At 35.4% G+C, this 19,514-nt stretch overlaps 1 protein-coding gene across 1 annotated transcript in view; it reads left to right on the top strand.

Annotated features, from left to right (window-relative positions):
• Positions 1-280: 280 nt before the first annotated feature.
• The window catches only part of bnl (fibroblast growth factor branchless), a 178,425-nt gene continuing 159,191 nt past the window's right edge, over positions 281-19,514 (top strand). The window contains exon 1 of the mRNA XM_089089876.1: positions 281-688. Coding sequence (XP_088946002.1) covers positions 358-688 — 331 coding nt within the window. The 5' untranslated portion in view covers positions 281-357. The remainder of the gene's footprint in view (positions 689-19,514) is intronic.

The following is a 19,514-nucleotide window of genomic DNA, read 5'->3' as shown; positions in this document are numbered from 1 at the left end:
TAATAACTTTCAGCAATTATCAATCCAGCTTTTCATTTAACCTGCGATTTCTTTATGCAGATGTAACTTCCCACATCAGATCCGGGAACATAAATGTCACTGTTCTATCTTCCATCACGTATTGGAACACCTTTGTTGCGCGGCCTCCGTACCCAATCCTAAGCCACTGATTGGACAACTGCAAAGGTATAGCCTAGGTCTCCTGGTCTATCTATCTTCGGAACAGTTGAGAGACTTCGATATACCAGTATAGGTAGTTAGTGCAAATGTACTTGTTGGGGATAGCTGTTCTATAACAACTGGGACGAAATGGCTCCTGGCTGGGAGAGTTGGGGTCTAAGGAGGGGATGAAAAGTCATGCGAATAACCTGTAAAACTAGCCTCGGAACTAGTGTCATATTGTTGACGTTGTTGCTAGCAATGGTTGAGGCTAATGTGTGTAGGACAATGGTGCGAAGAACTAGACGACACGAGATCGGTAAAGTTCACAATTTGGATTCTAATCAACAAGTGCAAGAACTGGTAAATAAATTAACCTCAAGGGATACATCCGCAAGGCTCTTTCAAGCGTTTAAAAATAAGAAAAATAAGCTTGACTACGTAACGCTGTTTACAAAAAATCGTGTGTATTTGCAAATTCTTCCCGACGGAACAGTTTCTGTGACAAGAAATCCTAGCTCAGATTTTGGTGAGTCCACTAAAACATATTTGATGGAAAGCACTTTTCTTAAGAAAGTCGTACCAAACAACACCTCTTTATTAGGGACAAAATTAGAATTTTGAGGGAGAATAGAGGAGGAAGCTAAGGAGAAAGTTTTGTGATCTGAAACCGTCCCCATAGCTTTTTTTTTTTTTTTTTTTTTTTTTTTTTTTTTAGCTCAGTACTTTCTGGAAAGTTTAATTGTTCCTTAGTTTTCACTAAACGACTTACCAGCTTAGACATTGTAGACCCTCTTGATATATCGTTCCCTGAGAGTACCAAAATTGTCAAACCGGCAAATAAGGTATATCGAGGTATCGACTTTGGAGGTTAGTTTTCCTAGGTTTTTAGCGACAGCGCACGATTCATAGAAAGCAGTTGTTTTCATTTTCAGATTCTTCTTCTACTTTTAAAACTATTCAACTCTACTTAAGTGATTTCAATTTTCAAATATAGCTTAAATATATTTGTCGGATTTTTACAATTACATTCTAATATCTAAGATATCCATAAATCTTGAATAAGAGAGATCCTAATAGCAGAATCCCATATAGTAAAAAAACAAAAAACTTACCCGGGTATACAAATGTGGCAGTTTTTCTTGGTTGTCTAAGGGTCCCCAGCTGTCCCAGCACTTTTACAATATTTCTAATGGGGTATTCTCGCCCTTTTTGTAAACCAACTGACAAAGGTAGGCCGGGCCTGTTTGTCATATTTTGTTCAAACATCAACAGCTTCAAAATATAAGGGATAGGACCGTATCCAGGGTTTAGTTCGAGGGAGCGTTTTTTTCGGGTGGGAGGGTACAAAAACTTCAAAAAACGTATCAAAATTTTTTTATATGCATTTTCGTTACGTTTTTACGAGCCAGAAAAACATTCTGGGACCCCCCCCCCCGGGATGTGGCCTTGATAAGGGGGATTGTCATATGTATATGGCTGAATCACGATTCAGTACAATTATTATTTCCTTAATCTCAAGATATTCAGAGGTTGTGATTTATTCTTAAATACCTAATACAATTTTTTTCCATGCTCAGAGAAATCTTGAATAATATATTATTTCAAATATTTTGCCCGAATTCCTTTTTTTTTCAGGGATATAAATTTTTGCATTTTTTATTCGTTTATAGGTAAAAGGACTTATTACGCCTATATGTGGGCTTTAGCCTACTTCACGCAGCTTAAAAACTCAACTATTATTTTTTTCACCAAAAACATTTCATCGAGGGCACTAACTGCTGTTTAAGAAAACATTTTTTTTTTCAAAGAAGGTTTTTTCACAAGATAGACTTTTTTTCAAGGATATAAATTTTCGCAGGATTTCTCGAAAACATTTTGTACATTCATAACATTTTATTATGCCTGTGTAGAATATGACCTTTCAGAGACGCCCAGTGGTGATGGGGTAGGGGGACTACATCTAGAAAATATGTATTTGATATTTTCATTGAAAACCCCTTCTCCTCTTAATTCCGAAAAACACTTTTTTTGTATATTCATTTTTAAAAAAGGAAGAGAATCCCTACCCCTGCCCCACATTTTCGTGAATCGGCACTCCTATGAGCTGCCGTTTATGCAACCAACAATTCTGACTTTTTGTTTCTAACATATGGGGAGATGAAGGAGGAACCATATTTCTGAATGTCTTGTGTTCTGTTCATCCAAAAATGGTCGATGTAGTGTCTTTTAGTCATTATTTTAATATGACTATATCGGGAGATGATATATCTCCCGATATAACATATGGGGAGATGAAGGAGGAACCATACTACTGAATGTCTTGTGTTCTGAACATCCAAAAATGGTCGATGTGGTGTCCTTTAGTAATTATTTTGATTGGATCCGTGGCATAAAAACATCCATAATCTGAGCTATAGATATGTAGCTTACTTAGGATATATCCCGATATTGTCTTTAGCTTACTTATGACGAAAAGAGATCTTCTATTACTTTATATCATTCTTGTAACTAATGATTAACGTATATTTTTGTATTAACAAGAACTATGTGAATGCACCTATCAAAAAGAAAAAGAAAAATAGTCGAGAATACATCAAGGGTGCTTGCAGCGGAAGACGAGGATGAGGAAATCGTAAAAATATTTCTAGGAACAAAAGGTTTCGAAAATAAAATTCCAGAAAATCTGATAGATGTCAAATATTTCGCCGAAGAAATTCCATATTTTTTCTGAATGTCACTTAAAGCACTAAGGACATTTAAATTAAACATATTTTTACCGTTTGGATCCAGATTTGATCTATTCATACCTGAAAACAGGGGAGAAGAAAGGGGTCTCGAACCCCGACCCACCGATATCCAAATTGTTGCCGTTTCTTGGCACTTCTTATTCTAAGTATGAATATTTTTTTAAATGTTGACCCCTAGAAAAAAAAATCCTGTGAACGTACCTGTCTTAGCAATATTCTTTCATATTTTCCGATTTTGTCAGTGTTGCCATGTTTAGCCATGGAAATAAATAAGCGAAACTAATTAGTTAAATTTGACGACGCCCATCGTATTAAAAAATTCAGACAGTAAGAATCTGTTGAATCCCGAATACAGTTACGCATTCAGAGGAAAACTACACATTCTTAAACTGCTCATATGTTTTTAGCTTATTTTTGCTAATTTTTGGAAACAAATTTGGGCTATATATTTGCACATTAAGGGTGGGGGGGGGATAAAGCATAGCATATACTAAATAGGGGTACTTTCCCATTATATGGGCAAATCGGCTGTAGACAGTCGAATGAATGCAGTGGTGGAGACTCGTAAAGTGGGTAATTGTTATCTAAATTAATGGAAGAGCGTGGTTTCTCATTGAATTTACAATATTTAAACTGTTGTTTTTGGGGGTTTAGGGGGAGAAAAGGGTAACTAGGATAGGTTAGGTTACGTATTTAATATATGCTACACTTTAACCCCCACGCCCCCCCCCCCCTAATGGGCAAATATATAGCCCAAATTTGTTTCTAAACTATTATATATTCATCCTATTTCATTTCATTAGCATTAACCAAACTTGACTTTTTAGAAGGGCCCACATAATGAAAAAATACCTAAATACGTAATTAACCAACATAACCTTGGTACCTTCCCCCCCCCCTTAACCCCAAAAAACCACAATTTAATATCGTATACGCAATGAAAACCACGATATCATTGCCTAGTCTCTAGCGGTAAACATGTCGAAAACGAGTTTTATCATTGCCTACTCTATAGTAGTTAACCCGAGAGGCCCGCATAATGCAAGAGTACACACACACACACACACATATATATATATATATATATATATATATATATATATATATATATATATATATATATATATATATATATATATATATATATATATATATATATATATATATATATATATATATATATATATATATATATATATATATATATATATATATATATATATATATATATATATATACATATATATATATGATCTAACCAATTTCAACAATCGGATTTCATTTTAACTGTCCTTGGTACTTTAAGATAGGCCTACAATCTCTTTTTGCAACCAACAGAATGGCATGGTCAAAGTTGGGATTTTATTTTGGGACAAAATTTTTGTATATTCCCATTGTCCCAGCCTTTTTTCAGTTAAGCATCCCTGCTCTTGTATGGATGAACGCTCAATCCACAATTCTTATAATTTTAGGGTATTTTTCCTTTCCCATTAATATACAATTGTATAAATGATTAAGCAAGATAAGTTTAGTCTTAGCTCAAGGACGTATCCAGGGAGGGGGATGGGATGGGGGTTTGAACTCCCCCTCCACCAAAATGTTTGACTCGTAAAAACGTATCAAAAAAAATTGTAACACATTTTTCATGCATTTTTTCAGATTATTTTGTGTACCCCTCCTCCTCCGATAAAATCTTTGTTCAAAATACCCCCCCCCCCCTCCAAAAAGAAATACTGGGTACGCTACTGTCGTAGCTGCAAATCAAAGTAGTTTTCCTGATAAAGAAAAGCTGGAGGAAAAAAGCTTACTTATCATAATCACCGTGCTCAAAGAATTATTTCATTTCTTACATAATCATCATTTTTTGCTTTACAAAGTGTAAGCAGCAATTAGAGAGTGACTGATCATTTTACAGATAATAAATTGAGATTCGATATGTCGAAAAGAATATGTCAAAAAGAAGAGTCTGGATAAACATAACCCTGTTGTAGGGGACAAGATCCCCACGCCAAATACATGTAAAATATATACATATATACATATGTATAGACATATAATATATATATATATATATATATATATATATATATATATATATACATATATATATATATATACATATATATATATATATATATATATATATATATATATATATATATATATATATACATATATATATATATATATATATATATATATATATATATATATATATATATATATATATATATATATATATATATATATATATATATATATATATATATATATATATATATATATATATATATATATATATATATATATATATATATATATATATAAATCAAGGCTGGGTCCAGGAGGGTTAGGGGCATTGATTTCCCCCCCCCCCCCGAAATGTTTCTTCGAATCTTAAAAACGTACCAAAAATTAATATAAACAAATTTTTCATGTGTTTTTTCTATAGTTTTTTGTAGTTAAGCGTTCCAACATTTTTGCGTTCTAACATTCATCGGAAATATGTTTTCCGTTTTTACCCAAATATTTATATAGCGAAATAATTTTATATAGCCAACAATCTTTTTTTGATAGTTCAAATAACAAACAAATTTAATGTATTTTGTAGTTTTTATTTTAACGCATTAGAATGTAAGTTTAATTTCATATTTATCTGTTTGTTTGTTGAAGACGGCTCATAGACATAGAACCGAAATACTCATTTGGTTTTATCTAAATTTCACTGTCTTAAAAAGATTAATTCCTCATTATACTACCTTTTGCTAATTGTTACCTTTTTTTATTTTATGGTTTCCAGCCACCTGCTAGAAGATTTACTACAGATTTTTGAGAAAAAATATACAAATGGAGAATGGATTTGGCAGTTTTCCAAAACTTTTCTGTCCTTGTTTGACATTTTTAATTGAATGTTATTTGTTCTAAATAATTTCCGTTACTTAACAGAAAATAAGATATTATCAGTAATTTAAACTTTATTTTTACAATGGTTTCTTAAGTATATTATTGTTATTTGTCTATTCGTTTTTAATTCCTGATCAACATCAATCACAGAGACACAAATTCTGTTCTAATGATTTTCTTATAATGGTTTCTCTCATGGTTTTCTTACCTTATTTTCTTAAGAAAAGTGCCACTGAAACAAATAATCGACTAAAATTTCTAGTACCAAGCGCATAAGTAGGGGAGGATCTTTGGGAAATAGCCCTTCCTGAATCTCAAGACTATGAATTTTTCGATCATTTTAGGTTTTTTATACATCGCCTGATTTTTTTTCTCTTTGCGAGTTCTCCCCCTCCCCCCCTCCCCGAAGAAAATGAGTCGTTTTCTATTAACACTTTTTCTGAGAAAAAGTCTGAGTAAAAAAACGGAAAGCTGGTTTCGTTATCTCTAGTGGGTGGCTTTGGCTGAGAAATATTTGCTCCGTTCAAATTTTCTGCGCAATTTTTCAGAAATTTTTTTGGAATTCCAGACAAAATAAACCCTTCTGTTGATTTCAGAAGAAATAGACAAGGTTGATATTTACAAAATCTAAAAGAACATCTTCTGAATATGACATTGCCATATTAAATTAGTGCTAGTATTTCGTGTATTGGGGCTTTTAATTATCCTATTTCAAGTAAATTTCTTAGCAATGTATGGTCGATTTTCAATCAAATTTCTCAGCTCAGTATTACTTGGCTCACACAGCTTGTTCTATTTGATAATCTTTCAACAAATCTCTGAGAAAAATGGACAAATGAAAAACAGCTAAGGATTCCTCCGCAATTGCCGGTCTAGGGCACTTCAGCTTTGATAGATATCAATCCGCCAATACCTGTTAAAGTGTAGACAGGCTGAGCTACTCCCAAAATAATTTCTTGAAATGTTTTGAGGCATATCGACTGCGTCAATAAATAAAGACATATGTGAGTTTTGACCCCCCCCCCCCGTAAATTTTTGTCTGACTCGTAAAATCTTAAGAAAAATGAATAAAACCATTTTTGATGCGTTTTTTTAAGTTTTCGAGAAATTCCTCTCCTCCAAAAAAATACTTTTGTTACTCCCCCCCCCCAAAAAAAAAATCCTAGATATGTCCCTGGAAATGTGCCTTTTACTAAACTTTTCAGGAAAGCAAAAAAAAAAAATATTTTTGCCGAGTGGCATAGCTTGAGTGGCATATGTCTTTTGTATATCTGGAACAGTGATAGATAGACAATTTCTATATGTGCTAATCGATTCTTCAAGTTGCGTTTATAAAGGCTGTGTATATAACTCAATTTGGAACAAAATGACACATGCCTCATTTTTGATTACGATAGCCGATATTTACTGCGCCATCGCAGTTAGAATAATAATTACATTATTCACTTAAGAAAACAAAAAGTGAACATTTTACCCCTTTACCCAGGGTTTTTTAGCCACTCTTCCGCCAAATTTTATTGGAAAATCGATCTTGATTATTATATTGAACCAGAAGTATATTTGCAGCTTTACATATCGTAGTGTTAAAAATGAACTGCTCTCTGGCAGATTTGAGTCTTTCCATTCACACTTTTTCTCATAAAATTTATAACCCAAAACGAAAGCGGGGTTCCATTATCGATTGGTTTAGATTTTGGCTGGGAAAAATGCGCTGCGTTTCAGTTTTCTTAGTAAGTCCCTCAGAAAATAAGTTGGAAGTTGACGCAAAAACCTTATAGTGGGATTAGAAAAAATGACAAAGCGCAATATTTATGAAATGAAAAAAAAATTCTTGAATAGTACAAAGCAAATACTAAATATGTGCTGGTGTTTTTGTTTATTTTGGTGTTCTAATATTTGTTTTTAAATTTCGAGTATATTTCCCAGAAATATATGTTCCATTTTACCTAAATATTTAAATAACGAAGAACGTTTTATAACCAACATATTTTTTTCAATTTAAAATAACCAACAATTTTGTTTTAGCTTTTAGTTTTAATTTTCATGTATTCTGATATAAGTTTAATTTAATATTCATTTATTTGTTTTGCTGAAGACGGCTCTTGGAGCAGAAATGATGGCTCCTGGAGCATTTTGTTTCATCTGAATTCCACTGTCTTAAAAAATAATTCCTCATTATATTACATTTTGTTATCTGTATCCAAATCTTTCAGAGCTGAAAACCGCTGTTGATCTACAACCATCTGTTGGAAGATTTTCTTAAATTTTGGGAAAAATACACAAATGAAGAACGGCTCTGGCCGTTCTCCAAAACTTTTTTGTCCTTGTTTAACATTTTGATTGAATGTTCTTGGTTATAATTGAGGTTGTTTACTTATAGCTTTTTCTAAGAAAGTTCAAGTATTTGGGAAAAATTGGCCCTTATATTTTGTGTTTTGGGTATAATTAAAAATTTTGAACAGAGTACATGAAACCAATACCAGTTATGATTAAACTCAAAATACCGGTTATATTCATATTGATAAACCCGAGATGATTTGGATTATCCCTGGGCAGAATGGGCATGATTTAGGAATTTAAGAAGAACTGTAATATCTTAAGATTCGACGGAAAAGGGCGCAGGTCCGGAGCCCTTCTCTTCCTCCATGACTACCTGCCTATATGGTACTTTGAAAAACTAAAGGAATAAATTATTTTCAAATGTACAAGAGTGTACATTTACAAAAAAAGTGGACACCCACAAGGATGGTGGTTAAAAAAAATCCCCCTCCCCATGAAAACAAGACACAAAAGGGGCACATTTTTCAAACATTTGCCCAGGATATGACATTTTTATGGCCAATAAATTTGAAATATTCTGTCCTCCCCTCCTTCCTGCAATGCATATCACAGACTTATCCCTCTCCTTCACCGATTCTCTCATCTGCGAATAAAAATAAGGCTCGTTTTCTGTGATTCTTCGCTCATTATGAATACCCAGATATGGTTTTCAAGAAATACAGAAGTGTATACCCGAAACTTTCCTAATCTGGACACTATCAAAGCAAGACGTAATGCACCCTAAAATATTTTTCATTTTGACAACGCGCTAAATTTTTCAAGTCGGCTTCCCTTGAGTTTCTGGAAAAATATTATTCCCAAGGGTCGAGCGTAATCTGTCAGCTATTGAGTAATACGACTCCTCGACACGCAATTGCTCATCGTATTGAAACATCTCATGTCCTGCCGAATTTTACTGATTAATTGGTTTCCAGCTGTGGATAAAATCCCGGGAACAAATCTCTTGTCTTTCACTTTTGGTAAATTCTCTAAATGAATCCCTATTACAGCTCATTATTCAAACTAAAGCATTACATCGGGATGTCTCTTTTTTTTATTTAGCTGAAGGGGCGAGTACATTATTGACGTTGTTTGTAACACTGTTTTATCTGTTAAAAAAAATTATTTTTGAGATAATCACATTTGATAGGAACTATATATGCATACAGGAACGCGTGCTCCTTCAGTTCAGATTATCAAAATTTTTTTTTTTAACATGCCCCCCCCCCCCGAAAAATTCCTGCCTTCACACTCACACATGCATATATATATATATATATATATATATATATATATATATATATATATATATATATATATATATATATATATATATATATATATATATATATATATATATATATATATATATATCAAGGCTGTATCCAGGGGGGGGGGGGTCCCCGTTTTCAACCCCCCCCCCCCCGAAATTTTTTGACCGACTCGAAAATAAGTCGAAAATTAGTAAAACCTAGGTAAAAATCAGTAAAATTAGTTGAAAACTGAGTCAAAAATTAGTAAACCCCCCCCCCCCAAAAAAAAGTCAAAAATTAGTAATACCCCCCTTGAACAAAAATCCTGGATACGGCCCTGATATATATATATATATATATATATATATATATATATATATATATATATATATATATATATATATATATATATATATATATACCCCTGCGGAAAATACCGCCCGGAAAATACCACCCCCCCGCCGGAAAATACCCCCGCGGAAAATACCCCCGCGGAAAATACCCCCGCGGAAAATATCCCTCCGTGGGAAATACCACCCCCCCCCGCCGGAAAATACCCCCGCGGAAAATACCCCCGCGGAAAATATCCCTCCATGGAAAATACCCCCGGAAAATACTCCCCCGGAAAATACCCCCCGTCCCCGCGGAAAATACCCCCCGGAAAACACCCCCGCGGAAAAATAAATTTTTTAGTAGTCTATGGCCTTATTTAGGGTTAAGATTCTTCATTTTAGTTCTTATTCATGCTGATTTTGTTTAACTTTCACTTTCATTGCAAAGTATCAAGGAATATCAGTTTCCTTTTTTGAGCTTTCTTTTTGTTTAAACTATAGACTAAAGAGTACGATAGATTGAAAGGAGATCATGCCTTTCCATTTTGTGAATACGAGTTGCTGAATAAAGTCAGCGATGACAATAGATTAGAAATACAGCTGTTGAATCGCCCCCTGTTTAATGGAGACACACGTAACAGGTCATATTACACCGGGGAAATAATAGCTGTTCCGACCCAATCGATCAGAGCTACTGGGCAGTAGGCCGTATTTATCCATCTGCTTCATCATCAAGCGTGGGATGGGAGTTTTAAGAAGTGGTTGGAAATTTTACTTCCACCTTTCTAAGATTGATAAAATGCCATTAATCGAGCTTGCAGTTGCTAAAGTGATCGGTCAATGTTGACGAGACATTATAGGAGGTTAGATACCTTGGTTGAAAGTCAATGACTATATCTATCAGGGGATCTTTAAGTTATGTGGCCACCCTGGCCATCAGAATTCGTTAACATAACATCTGTCTATGCATATGAGTCAATCCTCTCTCATTTTGCAAAGTAATACAAGTTGTGTACGAAATTTCTTAATTAAGTATTGATGGTTGTAGACAAATGAAGGATAGTTCCTCCCCCTTCCCTACTGAATTCTGGTCAGTGGGGATGGGGGTATACTCCTTTTTTAGCCTACCCTTGTACAAAGTTAACTAAAAGCTCAATTACTTTAGCTATACTTGTCAAGGGGATGCAAACTAGATTGTTTCATACACACTCGAGGCAGTATGAGGAACACGAACATGGTTGAAGGTTGGTTTGGAGGCACATGAAGCCGGGCAGCGGGATATGGAACACAAACTAATGCACACATGAGAGGTAAAAGGTAAAAGAATTTGGAAGTGTACTTCGAAGTCCCTACCGGCGATGGGGATCTCTGTCTTTTGAACTTTTAGCCGGGAAGTGCAATGGGGGTTGGGGGTGAGCCACACTATGCTTCCACGCACTATTCCTGTTTACCTTCTTTGGATGTCATCAGGTACCCATTTGGAGCTGGATCGACTCCGGCTAAGCTCACAGTCAGGCCACTGACCCTTGTTCTAAACTGAATAATTGGTGACATGAAGACTCGACCCCCCTCTCCTCCTCCCAAAGGACTTAGGATTACGAGTTTAGAACGCCAAGCACTCAGCTAGAAACGCTTCAAGCTAGAAACACCTTAAGAGAGATAGTGTGCAATTCTTCAGCCCGTATGTTTTACTTCATTGACGGCTTTGAGGCATGTCCAATTCTTGTCCAAGCCTTCAATAATCACTTGGCTAGCAAAAAGTGTTATTCTCCTTTGAAGAGTTGGTAGCAGCTATACTACGTCCATAGTTGAAGAGCCGATCCTCCAGTTTTTCATATAGATTACATGCTTGGCCATTCTCATTTTGTTATTATTATTGCTACAGCGGGCTTTGAAGCTGTGTGTGGCACGATCATTGGCGAAGCTAATTTATGCTCTCGCGTTAAAGAGATGACTTTATAATAAAGTTGTTGAAAAGTACAGAGGCGAGATTGTGCTTGTTGATTATGATCGTTTTTCTCTTGTTGCTAACCTTCGTTGCCGCACGAAAGCAGTAGAATTTCTTTATTTAAACATTCGCATTTTTGCATTTCGTGCCTGAAAAGGCATGATTAGCGTGATCAGAACTGCGTGGGTTCAAAATAACTTAACTAAAGTAGGACTCACAGGGTGATTGAGTAACTTCTACTTGATCTAAGGTTATAAGGACATGAAAAACCTCTGAGTTTGAATTTTGAAATTTGGTTTGCTGATGTTTAAAAACATCTATGGCGCTATGCAACACTACGTTCAGAAACCAGTTCGGGGGGGGGGGGTAGAAACTGGGCCGACATTCTTTCTATCTTTCATCATTCTAAAAGATTTCCAAAATGTTTTCTATCTGAAATTTTAGTACCTTTTTCTGGGAATTACTTCAAATTTCACTTTTCAGCCTAAGAAGACAACAACAAAATTAGTGCCAAAAACAACTCAAAGGGTTTGCACCTTTGAGGCCAAAGCCAAAGTACTATAAGATCTGTACAAATTCTAGCTACAGTTTCCACTCTAATTTGGGCCAAATTTGGGGGAGGGGTAATTTCTTTTTACCATAGGTACACAAAGGTACCCTCAAGGGAAAAGAGAGGCGAGAGTGGGGGTTAAAGTTCATTAAATAGGGGTGGTTTATTATTCCAAGATCTTCATCTGTCTCTGATGAGAGTGTTCCCCAGGTAAGGTAAGTGTTCCCCACTGTCGTCTTTCTAGGCGGAGTTGTAATTGCAAACCCACTTTCATCCAAGATCAATTTTAGCCAGTTTTTTCAAAGTTTTTTTTTCAACTAAAAGCAAAGGGGGACATTAAAACTCAAAACGAGGAGAAATTATTCCGTTTATGAAGGGGTTGCCCCTCCTCAATACCTTGCAATTCACGCTAAAGTTTTTAGTCCTTTTTAAAGCTTCCTATTTTAATTAAATGACCGTTCAGGAGTCCTTCTTAAATAATGAGGAATAAGAGTCAAACCTTATCGTAAAAGGCTGGTATTGAGGATGTGGGCAACCCCTTCATATTCGGAATAATTTCTCCTCCTTTTGAGTTTTAATGTCCCCCTTTCTTTCATTAAAAAAAAACTTGTTTTCTTATATAATTTCTGATCGTTTTTCAAACAATAACGGTAAATCTGGCTCCCCTCTATGAAAGATCCACTCCCCTTACGGGAAACTCCTCCTAGAAAAGTTTGTCCCACGTAAAATACACCCCACATTTGTAAAATTTCTTCCAGACAATTCCAGCCTCGCTAAAAATCCCCCCCCCCCTGACATAAAATTTCTTCGTGACGATTCGACCTGAAAAATTATCCTTAGCGTACTTTCATTTGAAAAAAGACTAAGCTCTAGTCGTTTTTCCGATCACTCCAGAAATCCCCCTTCCACGGAATTTTCCCCTGGAAAACAAAACACGCTGAATATTTCCCCCGGACAATTCTCCCGGAACATCTCTACATGCAAAGTTGAGTTGGCAAAGAAAAAGTAAGACAAATAAAAATAATTTCGTATAGGAATTTTGTCAAATTCCCCCAGAGTAAAATTTCCCTTGGAAAGTATGCCCTCGGAAATTTCCCTCCTCACGCAAAATTAGCCCCATAGAAACCCACCCAAAGCACCCCCCCCCCCCCCAAAAAAATGTCAGTATACTTCCCAACAACAAGTCGTATAGAGTAAAGAGTTTAGGGGAAATATCTAAAACCCTAAAAAGTAGAAAACTATATACAGCTAATATTTACATTTTCGTTACATAATAGCCATAAAGGTTTTACCCAAAGTTAGCTTTACTTTAGTGGAACTTTTATCGAACAATAATTATTTACTTCTTGGTACCTTTGGTTCCTTGCCTCCTTCCCGATTCTTAAGCAAGATTTTCCTCATGATTTCTTCCATTTTTCATACTATTCTCCCATTTTTCTGTTATTTTTTAAAGCTCTACCACACTTCCCCCACAACAAAATCCTCCACACGTACCAGGTCTCAAGTAGCCTATTGATAAGTTCTGAGTACTTTACATTACATAGCCTCGCATCTGCTGCCACCCAAAACGCTGCTTGGAGCGGCTAAGCTGCCAAGAAATAATCTTAAAAGCAGCCCATGAAATTAATATATATTTAGTGTCATTTTATTGGAGCGTCGTCTACTTCAAAATGATAAAACGACTCCCACTCATTACCCTAAGGTTAAAAAATGTGCCCCCCCCGGAAAGTGGCGGTTATGGCCTCTGGCGCCCGGGAAAAATCATGATTAATGCCCCCCCCCCCTCTCTGTATCTCAAAAATTTTCAGGCCAAATTTCTGACAAAATTTTCAGTTATTAATAGAATTTTTCATTTATGTAAGTCTGACTTTTCGTACTTTATATGGGAAAAATTTAAATTTTGGACTCAATTTGGTTATACCTACTGCCAACTGCGCCCTCTACTTTATTTTAGTAACAATAAAGTTTCAAAAATTACAAAATGACTGTAAATGTTAGATTACGCGCCCGCGTATATTTTCACGCCCGAGGCACGTGTCCTCTCCACCCCCTCCTAAAACCGCCTAAAACCCACTACTCAGGCCTCTCGGGGTATGAATAGAATAGTATATTTGTTACAAATACCATAAATGAAGATAATTCAGTATGCCTAATTTACTAACAATGCAATAATGATTAAAAGGCTTGTAGTACATTTGTTTTGTTAGGTTTGTGGTGCCGATTGGGAAATGTGTTGTCGACCTTTCTTTTCTTAGTGTATTTTTGCGACCCCCTCGGGCAAGTATTTTACCTCTCAGGGTTGTCTTTAAATTATACTTGTTTTTTGTATTTACAATAAATTTCTCTCTCTCTCACAGTTTTCCTCGTAATTTCAGAAAAATTATTTAATCCTGAAAATATTAAATTTTTTATCCCGCCTATTTAATCTTGAAAATACTTAATCCTAAAAATGAAAATATTATTTTGACCTTTCATAGTGTGAAAAACAAGAATATGTTGATCCTTAAATTAGGAAAGCTTAAAGGAAAGTGTACAATCTCAGCCACGACATGCATCTCCCTTGTCCATTGACGTTTCAATACATGCTAGCAATGAGTCTAGCTATTTAGTTTAGATCCTAAGTTTATTTAGACTTCAAAGTTTGTTTGTTTTCCTTTTTGTTCCATGACTAGTACCATGTCCCTTTCCTTTTCTCTGTTGAACCGCATTTGTATTTATAACCGGCGATTTCAGACGGGAAATTTCCCTGGCTTTTATCACTTTAGGTTTGGCTTTCACATGCATGGCTCGTATCGCATGAATTTTGCTAAAATGACAAAATAGACAAAAAAGTGTTTGCACTTACAAAAAAAACTTTTTTTTTACTTTTTTGCACAAAGTGCAAAAAAGTGTTTGCACTTATTTTCAGTAACACAATAAATCTGAAAAAATAGTATCCGACATCGCCTTTGTGTTAAATATGTTTGGAGCTTTTGTTTTTGTACTCCTCTGGTGCCATTTTAATTGGTGTAGTGGTTTCTAAATCTAAGAGTTCGAGGTAACGAACTATAAATAAGAAGCAACCCGGCTCAATAGTAACCGAAATTCTGAAAAGCGGAATTTTGACAACAACAGATATATCAGAAGAATAAAATTTTATTTTGATTCCAAATATATAAATTTCATTAAGTTTAGTTATTAAGTTTAATGTTACCCATCAAAGGTTATGAGCCTGCAAAATTTTGTATGATTTTCAAAAAAGGGGGGACCGCTAAAAGTCATAGGATCCTAATGAAAATCTCAAATTCAGATTCAGCGTACCAGAGAACCCTATTGTAGATGTTTTAAGCTTGTATCTGCAAAAATGTGGAATTTTTTATTTTTTGCCAGAAGAAAGATCACGGACGTATGTGTTTTTTCTTTCCAGGGGTGATCGTTTTGACCCAGTGGGCCTAGAGCTTCGGGAGAGGGCTCATTCTAACGAAATGGAAAAGCTCTAGTGCCGCTTTTAAGCGACCAAAAAATTGGGGCAACTAGGTCCCTTTTTTCCCAAAATCACCCGATCAAAATTTTCAGATTGCTATTTTGTTCAGCATAGTTGAAAGGCCCAATAACTTTGTCTTTGGAGATAGCATGACCTCCCACAGCCCTTGGGGAAAGGTCTTTAAGTTATAAAATTTACCCATTGTTTTTTTGGGTTGGGAGGGGAGGATGAATTTTCGGCTGGGGGGATTTTGGACGGGGAGAATTTTCTACGGAGACGGAAGTTTCTAGGGGCTGAACATTTCAGGGGAAATTTTTACTGAGGGAATTTGTCAGAATTCTTATACGAAGTTTCATCTTTTTTTATATTCATCTCATAATTTAAGGATGTCCTGCTACAAGTTCAGGATTGTTTTTTGCTTAAAAGGAGAGTAAGGTTGTAATTTCTCCAAATCTTCTTATGTTTACTATAATAAGAATATTAAGACACATACAAGAAAGGGAGGCGTGGTCTCTGCTAATTGACTTTTACATGAATTGAGACAAGGCAAAACCTGCTCTCGACAATTTGTGTATAACGTTCCTTATTTAAGATCTTAGCAGACTGATTAGTAAAAAAAACGGACATATAATATTGGCAAAATCAGTTGTCAGCGGTATATCCAGGGCTCGGATCCTTATCAGGGATATGAGTGTGGTCTGTCAGACTCGTTTGTGTAGCCCCCAGTATCACTCTTTCGGCCTTCTGTCTCAAATTCGAACCAACAGTAGCGTGGTTTTCTGATTTTACTCGAGAAAGAGCGGTTTTGATTGGCTCTCAGTGTTGCTTTGACTAAAGGTATAAAATACCACTTTCTCTTTCAATAACCTTACGTCAGTGGATTAGTTGATTAATCCATCAACTAATCCTCTGATTAGTTGAAAACGGTAGTAGTAATGCATCTATATATTCTACGAGTGATTGCGTAATATGCCTTACCAGGGCCAGTCACCTATTACAATGAACGGTACATGCCTTAGAAGACAGGTTTTCTAATGTGACACTCATTTTTTTGTGTGTCAATTAGTTAGAGAAAGCTGGTGGTTACTCCAAATGATAACTTGATTATTCGTTTTTTTAAAAACTTGGCAAGCTATAATGTACTCAAGCAAAAGCCCTATATAATGTCCATACACTGCATTCCGATTTTCATTATGTTTTAACACATTGATTATAGTACACTATATATTATTAACTTTGAAAACAATGGATTCGTCAATTTTCAATTTGAGTACACTTTTCATTCTATTATCCCCCCCCCCCAAAAAAAAACGTTTTACTATTAAATTTAAATTTCAGGGGCACTTAGCCCCCTCCCTTCCAACAATAAAAAATCTTAAGAATATGATGAGTATATTCGATAGAAACGGCAAAGCACGCTTTTTTCTATTATGTAAATAAAACATCTCCTCCACAGCTATGTTTACAAGTTTTAATTGTTTTGAAAAACAGTTCTTTAACATTCAGAAACAAGCTTTTTCCAAACATGTTGTATTTTTCCGGTTTGAATGAAAAGCTTGCGTGTTACAAAGAGAGTGATAGTTTTGGGAGTCAAATTTCACAGGCTCTTGCTATAAAAACTCGACTTTACAGCTCTTAATGCTGTTCTGGGTGCTAAACGAGTCATTACCAAGGACTGTAACATTACATTACCCCCATAAGCATGGTGACATACGCCAACTGGCAAAATACTGGAAAAGGGTACAGAAAATCTGCAACTACGAGTGCCACCATGGCTTCTGATTCAGATTGCTTCTGAGTGATGTTTAATGTCATATTTTTGGTCACTTTTGGTGCATAGTTTATGCATTACAGAGTAGTTGGAACCTCGGATAACTCAAAGCTTATAAACCCAGTTCCAGTTTTAAAAATAAAAGATGCCGTTATCTAGCCTATATATTTAAGGTGATTTAAGAAATAGTAAAAGATATAGTCTCTATTGTACAATTTGTGGGGGTATAGCCAACTCGAGCTTATAAGGTGAGTGAAGGATCTTTTAAAGGCATTTTGGAGAAAAATATTGTTTCAACATTAAAATCTCCAGTACGTGTTAGACCAGATCATAACCCCCAAAGTCACTTCTTTTATCAGTCGTAATTTAAAAACATTTTTTTTTCCTGTATTGTTTGTAGGCGGTAGCGTACATTAGGAGAGGGCTACATGAGCAATCCCCCCCTCCATCGAGATCTTCATAAAAGGGAAAAGGAGGATTTGTATGCAAACTATTAAATGGAAAAACAAGTCACAGCAACTGGTTTTGGGCCATATTCTGTAATAATACAATGTTAAATTAGCCCCTGATTTGTATTAACATCTTCATCTAGGACCAATTTCAGCCTGGTGCTATAAACGATCGTAAACGGCCGAAAAATAACTACTTTTTTTGGCCTGTAGTAAAATATTACGGTACTGTTGTATTAGCTGGAACCCACGCGATATATTATATAGGGAACACCTTTAAGACATTATATACATCACGCCTTAATGAGCAATAAACTTTTTGCCTTTAGACAAGAGGAGGAGGAGGGCAAAATTTGACCTCTTAAGAATTTATCCAACAAAATGGGAAAAAGGGATTTTTTTTTCATGCCACATTTTGCCTTCTTTTTTTAGGAAGAGGATACGTGCAATTACCCCCCTTCGGAAAAGAAACAAAGACGGAGTGAAGCTACATTAATGCAAGCCGCAAGGCCATCTATTATCAAATATGCTGGTAGAATTACACATGATCTGGACCAGCCAACGACCACACAACTTTTAGTGCCAGGGCCCTCTCACACCAGGGTTAGCTCTATGCAAACTGGGAGGAAAAGGAAAAGAGATATGGCTACTTCTCATAATGACTCCGATCAGTTTACTCAAGATCGTGAGTCTTACCCCTTTCATGTTCGGCCAGTGATATCAGATGTAGCAGTCCAATCAGAATTTTTAAGTATATATATATAATTTTTTCTTTCCCTATTTTCAAAAATAAGGTAAATTTTCTCAAGTGCATAACTTTTGATGAGTAAAACTTCAATTTGTTTCTAAACTATTCTATAATAATCCTATTTCATTTTCTTTCGTTAACCAAATTAGCAGTATATAAAGGAATGCTTATAACACTGAAATAGCTTATCATGCATTTCTAAAAGACCTTACCTCTAACTTCTCTTCTAAGCAAGATGTTTTTCTAATGCAATAATCCAATAGTCCTTTAAACAAACTAACTATATAAAAACAGACAATTCACTATTTCACAGTTGACAACCATTCTTAAACTGCTATATGTTTTTGCACTAAGCTTTTGCCCATATCCGCCGCTTATCAAAATCTCCCATCGCTACACTTGAATTTTAATCCGCCCGATAGGTATAATTTGAATTTTAAGTGGGGTTTCTTGTAACAGAATGGATTTTTCCGATAAGATATGTTAATATAAGAAGAAGGTTTTTTTAATAATTTCTAATTATTTCTTCAAATCGATGTCAAGAAACATTATTTGGGCGAACCCATTTTAAGCAGTTATTTCGAGAAAACAGCTAGTTACATTTTCAAAGATGTTTTCGAGAAAGAATTTGAGGCTGTTCTATTTGAACAGTGTTGTGAAGGCTGATACCTCAACTCCAACTGGCCATAAACCTCCCACCCCGACGTGCACGCCTAGGTACCACTGGATCCTCCCAGGGGGGGGGGGCTCTAAAAAGGACCATTCGCCATTTTAATTGTTTTTTAACTGTTGATGTGGAAGGAGAAAAAAAAGTTTTTCTATCTAAAGATGATTTATTTCTTCCAGGTTCACTACTTCCAAGACTTCA

Source organism: Artemia sp. Qi Xiang Cuo, chromosome 5, assembly GCF_049724085.1.
Source record: "Artemia sp. Qi Xiang Cuo chromosome 5, ASM4972408v1, whole genome shotgun sequence".
NCBI classification, from domain to species: Eukaryota; Metazoa; Arthropoda; class Branchiopoda; order Anostraca; family Artemiidae; genus Artemia; species Artemia sp. Qi Xiang Cuo.
This window is presented reverse-complemented; position numbering and strand designations above follow the sequence as displayed.